Source organism: Eubalaena glacialis, chromosome 19, assembly GCF_028564815.1.
Source record: "Eubalaena glacialis isolate mEubGla1 chromosome 19, mEubGla1.1.hap2.+ XY, whole genome shotgun sequence".
NCBI classification, from domain to species: domain Eukaryota; kingdom Metazoa; phylum Chordata; class Mammalia; order Artiodactyla; family Balaenidae; genus Eubalaena; species Eubalaena glacialis.
The window spans coordinates 44,199,533-44,209,908 of NC_083734.1; the positions used below are offsets into that span (position 1 = coordinate 44,199,533).

Below are 10,376 nucleotides of genomic sequence, written 5' to 3' on the forward strand. Positions count from 1 at the left end.
ACCACGTGACTCCTCGTTTCATAAACCAGCAATGATTCTCCATTACCTATCAAGTAAAATCCACACTTTGTAGCCTGCCTTTCTGTGATCTGACCCTGAAACTCCCCTCCGACTTTTTTCCTTCTCTTTCCTCTATAATGCCTCTCCATCTCTTCCCCCCACAATATGCCCCAAAAGGTCACCTCTCCTCTTCAGAACTCTTCCAGCACTTTGTCTGCACCCAACACACCTCTGTGCAAACAGTAGCCATCTGATAACCAAATAAATGAATGAATGAATGGCCTTCAGTCTTGAATTCTAACTCCAAAGGGTCTGGGGGCTCCCTCTCATGAATGTCCCTAGAGCTTGTGTTCTCAACCACAGCATTTTAGCCATTGTGAGGTATGTTATAATTAATTTGTTTCTATTAATAAAATACATTTTCAAATGATTTACTTTTCTAATAACTAGAGTGGGTTCAAGATGATCCCTGTAAGAAGCGCGGGGGTCCCTGCTTATTTGCACTCTGTTATGATTTCTGAAGCATAAAGAACAGTGTGTAACTATAGCTAATGCACTAAGAATTGCATGGATCCTGCAGTTTTATTTATGCCACAGCCTTTAATGGATATTACTGATTTCTTTAATAAAGGACAGTATTTTTTTAAGTAAATTAGCAGTATTTTTCCTTGAAAAGTGACATTTGAGATCTTGAATTAACTTCATTACTCACATGCTTGTAGAATATCTTTCTAAATACTCCTCCTCCCTCTCCCCTCATAAAAAAAAAAAAAAAAAGGGAGGGAGGGAGATGCAAGAGGGAAGAGATATGGCAACATATGTATATGTGTAACTGATTCACTTTGTTGTAAAGCAGAAGCTAGCACACCATTGTAAAGCAATTATACTTCAATAAAGATGTTTAAAAAAAAAAAAAAAATCTGGCACTATTTCCTTTAATCTAGTACTCATGTGGAATGTTCCAGACATGGAACTCTCATTTGTGTGGGCCAGCAGGGCCCAAATATTAGAGCTGCAGTGTTTAACACGGTAGCCACTAGCCCCATGGTTACTGAGCATTTTAAACGTGGCTCATCCAAATTGAGATGGGCATAAAAATACACACTGGATTTCAAAGACAGTATCAAAAATAATGGATATAAAATATCTCATAAATAATTTATATTGAGGGAATTCCCTGGCGGTCCAGTGGTTAGGACTCAGCACTTTCACTCCTGGGGCCCGGGTTCAATCCCTGGTGGGGGAACTAAGATCCTGCAAGCTGTGCGGCGTGGCCAAAAAAAACGCCAATTTATATTGATGACATGATATATCTCAGATATATAAAATATAATATTAAAATTCATTTCACTTGTTTCTATCTTTTGATATGACAACTAGAAAGTTTAAATTACATAAGTGGTTTGCATTTGTGGCTTGCATTCTATTTCCATCAAAAGCACTGCTATAGGGTAGAAATACCCGAGAGGCTTGTTTCAGATGCAGATTGCCAGGCCTGCCCTCCAGGGAGTCTAGTTCAGCTCTCTGTATTTTAGGCAGAGATCAGCAGGAGCTAGATAAAGCAACAAGAGTTTGATTCTTTCCTGATTCTCCTCCCACTATCAATGCCTGATTCTCTTCCTATTTCTCAGTTGCAATTACCAAAAAGAGAATCAGTTGTCCTAAATAATCATAAGTGATGCTCTTCAGTCAGAGCTTTTGGGTCAGGCTACCACATAGGTCTCTGACCTACAGATTGGTTATCCTTAGGTCAAGTGTCCAGCCTAGGCCAATCCATTGTGACCAGTGGGGAGGGTGGAGGAGGCTTGGGTCAAATGAAACAGAGTACAAGAATGACCTGGAAACTCGCCTCTCAGCAGGGGCTCTGGTCGGCCAGCTTTCTTTGGAGGCGACTGTGGGAATGCCCAGCACAGATTGGACTGGCCAGTAGTGAGTTAATTCATAAATTAAAAGAGCATGATGCACATTCAAAGGCCCTGTGAGCACTAGAGCCAAAGATCGATTATTTCCTGAACTACACTCCAGACACACTTTCAGCCAAGCCACTCTACAAATAACAACAGTGATAGATCTAATCTCAAAACTATTTTGAGTCATATCTAACAACCAGCTTGCCAGGCTAAACAAGGAATTTAGGTGGGGAGAGACATAATGCAGGGGCAGATGGGACAATATTTGGAATACAGCCAAGGAGTCAAAGTTCCAGTCCCAAGGATGCCATTACATCACCGTACGTCCTTGGGAAAGATGCCCTAAGCCCTCCTGCCTCAGGCTTGTCATCTTTACAGGTTACAAAGTGACAGGGATTGTGACTACTGAATGTAATGACAGCTGTAAAGGTGCTTTTTAAAGTTAGAAGAGCTGCACAAATGTTATATTTACAAGTAGGAGCTGTCATTAACTCTGTTTACTCATGAAGGAGTAACCCCACAACACATCTTACCTCAATGAACACATCAGGGACCATCTGATTGTATTTCTTCAACCTTATTAAAACGGTGGAAATGTTAACTGTCAGCTCTCATACTCTGTTAGCACTTATTTCCAGCCGTAGCTTCATCTGTAATGTACCTCCAGGAATTCACCACAATATATCAAAGCCTGCCGTCAGAACAGCAGCCCACCATGAGCCACGCAGCATGTATTTAAGAGAAATACTGTCAGTCAGTCCTGCGGCTGATGACAACTGTCAGCTGAATCTGATGGTAGCTTTTTCCAATAACTGTCAGAATAGTCAAGGTTTACAACATATTCTAATGCCCTCCCACAGCATTTCTGTGTAAATTATCCAAATGGTGAGGAAAGCCATAAAAGGAAAGCTTAGTTACCATGTTTTGAGCCCAGATTTATTTCCATGCAATATCTTGGGAAAACGAAATACAATTTTCTTTATGTTATGCCCCGTTTCCTTTCCACAAGCTAAATTAACTTTCCCCCCAAAATGTGCTCAGTTTTAGAGAACCAATTCAAGAATACTGAGACTGTTTTCATTTTTCTGTTACTTTACAGAGAGCCTGACACTTCTGCTAGATCAACAACAATAGGAGAAAAGGGTTTATCAAATATTTGCATAATTGATTAGAAACCCGGGGATATCCGTGGCTTCCGGGAGAAAAAAGGAGCTCTGTATCTTTAAGGCTCCATGGAGCTGTCTCTGCGCGATGCAGACCGAGCAGGTTCTGCGGCAGACACTCATCCTATCCATAAGGGTCTGATAGCCAAGGTGGAGGATGGGAAAAGAATGGAGCTGTCCCAGCTACTCAATGAGATCAGGGCAAACTATGAAAAGCTCCTCACCAGAAATCAGATAGAGACCGTGCTCTCAACAAGGATCCAGGTAATGATTTCATACAGACAGGCATCTTCCAGGATAAGGAGACAATCCATGTCTATCCAATTCCTGTCCCGGCCTCTCTGAGGTACAGTATTTCCTTTTCAATGCAGCATATACTGGGGAAGGAATTTAGGTTTTACTGCAAAGTGACTGGGACTACAGGGGGAAAGGCTGTGATTATTACTGTTAAATAACCATTAAATGAATGTTAATTGATACATTTAATTTTTATATAAATCATGAGGCTACTATTATTAACAAAACATGGAATCAACATACAATAAAATGGTGCACTCTAATCTCTTTTAGACATCCTACAGGAAGGAACATTTCAGATACCCTTCGAAGCTATTATGGAGTTATTTATAGAGATAATATAAATAACATCTTTAAAATGACAAGATTTATAGTAAGATGATTTATTAGCTTTCACACTTTGCAAGATAAAACTAAGTAAAATATTTCTAAAAGGTTTCTATCATTTTTTAATGAGTTCAATTTTGTACCAGATTGTTATAAATAGAAATCATCTGAGTATGTGAACATGGCATTCAGAAACAATGATATAAATTGGGACAATCAAAATTCCCCAAATCGAAAATGACTTTCTACTTCAATTACAGGTTTTTGCTTTTGTACTAAAAGATGAAAATGTTTATTTCTAATACTAAGCATGCAATATTTAAGTATTTTTTAAAAAGAGAGTCAATTTAAATAAGAGCTAAATCCTAATTTCATAGACTTACTTTGTTTTAAAGTGACAATCACCTTTAGCAATAAATTAAGGTCTCATCTCTAAACAAATGAATAAACAACTCTTTTAGAAACAAAGATTCAGAAATTCAGGGATTTTTTTTTTTTTTTTTTTTTTTTTTTTAGTTTACCTATCATATCTGAGTACAAGTTCTATTCCAAGCACCCAAACACAGCAAAGAGTTTACTTAAGAACATACCCAAAAGGGAAAAAATATTGCTGGCAAATCATAGGACATTACTGCATGCAATTCATTTTTAGTAACAACATACATTTAACTTCTGGGTAACATTTTCGGTCTTCATAAAGAATTATCAGCATCGTAGATGAAGCAAATTCACTGGGATATTTGATTTAAGTGTTGGAATAGTTCACTCACCTTTTACAAAGAGAAGAAAACAATTAACAGATGACAATTTCTAAAAATTATAAGCCAAATAAACATTTTATTTTGCAATAATAGAAATACAAGTTATTTAGTTTACAGGTCATTATGCTGAAATGAATAAAGTGAAAAAGCAAGACTACAGTAAGTTTTGTTTCATCTTCTTAACATAAAACTACTTTAGGGGATTTTTTTTCAAAGAATTTAGAAAGTCAACTGGAATAAATTCAAGGAAGCCTGATTACTTAATTATTACAAAATAAACATAAGCTATTTTAGTTATTTACTGCTGTATAACAAACCACTCCAGAACTTGGTGGATTAAAACAATTGTATTGTCTTTCATGATGCTGTGAGTTGACTGGGTTCAGTGGGGGTTATTCTTCTGCTGCACATGACATTGGCTAGGACTTCAGTCATCTTGGGGCAAAACTAGGTTGGGACATCCAAGGTGGCTCACTCCTGTGTCTGGCACCTTGGCAGGGCATTTCTGGAAGGCTGGCTCAGCTGAGACAACTGGGCCTGTTTCTCTCCATCTGGCCTCTCTACATGACCTCTCCAACAGGGTATCCAGATCTCTTACATGTTGGCCCAGAGCTCCCAAAATCATAGGAGTGGAAGTCATCAGGGCTTCCTAAGGCTTAGGCCTAGAACTGGCACTTCAGCTATATTCTACTGGCTAAAACAAGACACAGGTTATCCCAGATTCAGTGTGGAAGAGGACCAAACAAGGACATGAATGTGGGGAGGTGTGATTCATTGGGAGCCATCTTCGGAATCTAGCTACCACACAAGCCTAGCTGCCAGCTCCTCACTCAACATCCAAGAGACCAGCATTTTTATGCTCTTCTATTTCCAAAATTCTTGTCATCCTCTTTTGTAGTTGCTCTGATATGTGTTGCTGCTTGGCTTTGCCAACTTAACACTAAGAATAAGTGATACAACAAACCAAAAGAAATGAATGAATTTTGTTGTCTAATACCTTGAGCTAAACTTTATTGACTTTCATTTAATCCAATATTTCCTTTAAAAAAATATCTATTGTACCACCAAATTAAATTTTTTACATTTTAAAATGCATTTTTATATGCACATTAAGAAGTTCTAATTTTTGCTTCAAAATACTGCAATCAATTCCATACATTGCTCCTACTGCACTTGGGGCCAAATGTTGAGAATTCTGTCAAAAGATACTTTCATTTAATCCCAACATCAGCATAAGAACACTTAAAGCTGAATATAAAATAATCCACTCGTTATTTAATATAAGAACATTTAGAAAACAGTCTTTAAAGAAGTCATTTCTGCTACCACCTTGGATATCCAGAATTAAAATTAACATGCCTTCTAAAAAAGGTAAATCAACAATGGGTTCTCTTAATACAGAAGTCTATTATAGAATCTCTAATGCCTATGATAACTTAACTCTCTAAATGATTCATAATATACTTTCTAGCAGTATTGTAAATTATCCTGTAAATTATTATAAAGTATCCTGTCCATATACCCAGTCCCAGAAATGATCGATTTAGGATATATAGCTGTTTATCTGCTTTTATGAAGCAGCCTACAAGAAAATATGGGGGGGTGGGTAGTAGCTGATTTTCTATCTTTCTTCCTTAATGATGCCATAAACAATAGAAACTTAAGAATCAGAGGTCTCAGGACTTCCCTGGCAGTCCAGTGGTTAAGATTTCGCCTTCCAATTCAGGGGGTGCGGGTTCAATCCCTGGTTGGGGAGCTAAGATCCCACATGCCTTGTGGCCAAAAAACCAAAACATAAACCAGAAGCAATATTGTAACAAATTCAATAAAGACTTTAAAAAAATTGTCCACATCAAAAAATTTAAAAAAAAAAAAAGAATCAGAGGTCTCAAACTTAGGTCCTGCAAACTTACTTCTCATTAAATGTATTTTTCTACATTTCATAGACTGTCATGGTAGGAAAAGAATTTTGAGGTTCATTTTACATCCTAGAAAACTGAGGCTGAGAGTGCAATTGACTCGCTCATGAATTTAATTAATTAGTAACTGAGCACCAAGCAGAACACACATTGGTAATTTAAAAATTTAAAGAAAAAAACTGTTTGATTCCTATACTATTTTTCTATAACTGCTTTTAAATGTCTCATTTTCAAGAGTGCTTTTTTTGTTGTTGTTGTTGTTATTGTTGTTGTTGGCTTTCTTCTAGTTGGAGGAAGATCTAAGCAAAAAAATGGACAAAGATGAAGAGGCTTTAAAGGCGGCTCAAGCAGAACTCAAGGAAGCCCGACGCCAGTGGCATCACCTGCAAGTGGAAATTGAATCTCTCCATGCTGTGGTGAGAATAATCTCAAAAGAACTGGCCCATTGAATCCCCAGATGTTATCTGATTAAGAGAGGGAAAGGAATAATGTCCATTACTGGCCAATGAGAAACTAAAAATCAGACCACTGAATTCCATCCATGGACCTAGTTCAACTACTGCCCTGCCTCCATCATGGCAATAACTACTATCAATTCACTCAAGGTTTATTCACACCTTTAAAAATGAAATAACCCTCGCGTATCACCCTGGGGTTCTCTAATTGTTAGAGTAGGGGAGTAGAGCCTTTGTCATTATCCAAAGTCATAACAGTGGGGAATCTTCTATCCATACCACTGAGAATTCTAATAGAAAAATATTTAAACACTTTCTGAAAATGCCTTTTATAAGCAGTCTGCTCTGGCTTTGATATTTTATATTCTATATTTTTCAATATTTAAGAAATCGAATAAATTAGGGTGATAATAAACTAATTACACTGCAGATTTTTTTTTTTTTTTTGGCCATAAGAATTATCACAGGATTCGTTTGAAATAGTAAGCTCTCTAGCTGTAAATAGAAAATACAACTTTTTAAAATTTGGGTCATACCTAAGGTTGTAAGGAAACACCTCTTGCATAAGGGCTGTACAATTATTGCAACCTTTTTAAGAAAGAAGAGAACTCAATAGAACAAAGACATTGCAAATCAGATTTCAGAAACACAGTTAGTTTCCCTGATTCACTGATGAAGATCTGTATAAAACAGGAAAGGGGCCTTGAAAACTCCCTACACGCCAGTGAACAACATTACCAGATGCAGCTGCAAGACCTAGAGGCAGTGATTGAAGGACTAGAAAAAGAGCTACAGGAAGTAAGGCGCGGCATTGAAAAGCAGCTTCAAGAGCATGAGATGCTCCTCAACACGAAGATGAGGCTAGAACAAGAAATCGCAACTTATCGCCGCCTCCTGGAAAAGGAAGAAATCAGGTACCTAATTCCATATAGTGAATGACCAGAAATACAGAGCCACTTATGTCACTGAGATAGAGAAATTAAATCTAAAACCCATCATCACCAAGGCATGCTCACGGAGTTCCTACCACAAAACAGGATTAGTAGGCACTGCAAAAAATATGCGGGAGAACTGTTTCCAGCCTCCCAAAATTATGAACAGACTAGCCAAAGTCAGGGACATTAGCTACAACAAAGAGCACAGCAAGCCTAGAACAAAATGTAAACAATTCTCCATGGCTACAAAAATGACCTTCCTTAACTTTCTCACTTTCCTTGCCATTCACCCCTTTTAGAATTAGTCAGTGCCTTCTATGGACCACCCACAAAGAAAGTTTGAAAAATTCACACATTACCACATTCCCCTCCCACAAGGGCCCACTCCCAACACACATCAAACACCAAAATAATAATAATAATAACCATTATTATAACCATAATAATAATAATGTTATTATTATTATTATAGTACAACCATGGAAAGCAATGTTGTTCTGAGTACATGATTTGAAATATTTCCAGATATACTGGTAATGAAAGGTATCAAAAGAGGAATTCTTATTAATTCACATAATTTCATAATCTGCAATCACTTATAAGGTCATATGGCTTTGAGCACAGCACAATGTACAATTTTCCATGTTCCCATAAAAAGAAAACCTTTATTCCTGCTTACTTCAGAATTCTGAGTCCTCTATAAAACTGGATGAAACTACTTTCACCTATAATAAATCTCGACATTTACTAAATCTTTGAAAAACATAAATTGAATTAAAAATATGCCACTTACTAGCTAAGTGATGCTGGGAAAGTTACTGAATCTCTCTGTTCCTCAGTCTTCTCATCTATAAAATGGGAATAATATTGCCTACCTCAAAATTGCTGAGGAGTAAATGAATTAATGTTTGTAAAGTGCTTAAAACAGTGCTATGTAAATATATATATAGCTATATACATATAATTTATTCATTATGAAATAAAATGGTTGTAAATTTTATTTAATGCCTAATCATTCAAGATGTTGACAAAGTGGTCTTTAATGTTCCTTTAATACAATTTTTAAAATTTTACTATGCTATATTTAAGATACACAGGTATCTTAAATTTATTTAAGATAAATATACAAAGTATCAAGAAAAATATAATGAACTCCCATGTTTAAGAAGTGAAATATTTACAATGTTATTGAAGTCCCCCCCAATCCCCACCCCCAGCACCTAAACCACACCCCCACCAATCTCATTCTCCTCCCTCAGTCTAACCTGGCTCCCAGATCTGATGCTTATGTCTCATTAGTCTCATTATATATCCCTAAGCAAAATGTGAAATTGTTTTGCATGTTTTTTAACCTTGATAAAATTAGCTACAATGTATCGTTCTTTCCCCACTCAATGTTATACTTGGGAGATTGTTCCCTACAGATAGAGTATACCCTTAGTTCACTAATTTTCACGGCTAAGTAGTATTTCCTTTGTATGACTATACTACAATTTATCCATTCTCTTATTTGTGAGCATTTGTTTCAATTACATGCTAATACAATGTTGCTCCTATAATTCTTTCCAATTTCAGATATTATGGTTGCATCCAAGGTGGGAAAAAAGAACAAAAACCTACCACAAGTAGAGTTGGTTTTGTTTTACCTTCAGGTGAGTTTCTGATATACGTTAACTAACTTAAAAAGTGAAGTGCCGTTTATAGAGATTATAAATAAATACTCTAAAGTAGCAAAAACAAGCAACATTTGAATAAAGTTTGACATACAAATTGACTGTGAATAGTACTTCAACATTGCAATTTAATATTTCATAAATAATATTTTCACAGCCATTATAAATGAAATATCTTTTTCAACAAAAGTCCCACAGAAGTATGAGGACGAAAAAGTGGAAACAGTGACCAAACAAGCAATATTAAATGGAAATGTCGTGAAAGAAAGCACTGAAGCTCATGGCACTATTCAGTAAGTAAAAAATTTTGACTAACAGTGAACACATGCCAAAAAAATTAACTTCAATTGAGTAATCTCAGTAATCTTTGAACGTTTCCAAACATAATTTTATATATTGTGCTTTTTAACCTGACATGAATAAATATACATAAACAAAAACTCAGATGAAGTACTCTATCCTTAATTGACCATTTTTCCAAAAATATAACCAAAACATGAGAATTCCATAGACTCAGTTAGAAATTTTATTCATATGATGTTTAAAGAATATAAATAATAAATGCCACAATGTAAATTATAAATTATAATTTAAAATGTAAATATAAATTACATTTCTTGATTTATTTTTCATATACAATACGTATTACATGTTTTTTTACTATAGCCATACTTCTTCATATAGAAAGATTTATTTTATCATTTCAGGACAGAGAAAGTGGATGAAGTTATTAAAGAATGGGAAGGTTCCTTCTTTAAAGATAACCCTCGATTAAGGAAAAAATCTGTTTCTCTTCGATTTGATCTTCATTTAGCAGCCACTGATGAAGGGTGTTTACAGACTAAGCAGGATAATCTACCAGATATAGAAGTCAGGCTTATCATGAGAAGATCATGCAGTATCCCCTCTATCAAACCTCCATCAGCAGCTAATTAA

General features: G+C 36.0%; 1 protein-coding gene across 1 annotated transcript; it reads left to right on the plus strand.

Moving 5' to 3' along the window:
- Positions 1-3,241: 3,241 nt before the first annotated feature.
- KRT222 (keratin 222) lies at positions 3,242-10,376 on the plus strand. Its single transcript, XM_061174678.1, has 6 exons — positions 3,242-3,337; positions 6,665-6,793; positions 7,526-7,746; positions 9,343-9,419; positions 9,598-9,733; positions 10,148-10,376. The coding sequence occupies exons 1-6, from the start codon at positions 3,242-3,244 to the stop codon at positions 10,374-10,376; spliced, it is 888 nt and encodes a 295-aa protein (XP_061030661.1).

Bases quoted from the DNA above. Each gene is read 5' to 3' on its own strand.
- KRT222 (XM_061174678.1), top strand. From the start codon at position 3,242: ATGGAGCTGTCCCAGCTACTCAATGAGATCAGGGCAAACTATGAAAAG. The intron at 3,338-6,664 runs GTAATGATTTCA...GCTTTCTTCTAG, and splicing joins TGCTCTCAACAAGGATCCAG to TTGGAGGAAGATCTAAGCAA. The intron at 6,794-7,525 runs GTGAGAATAATC...TGTATAAAACAG, and splicing joins TTGAATCTCTCCATGCTGTG to GAAAGGGGCCTTGAAAACTC.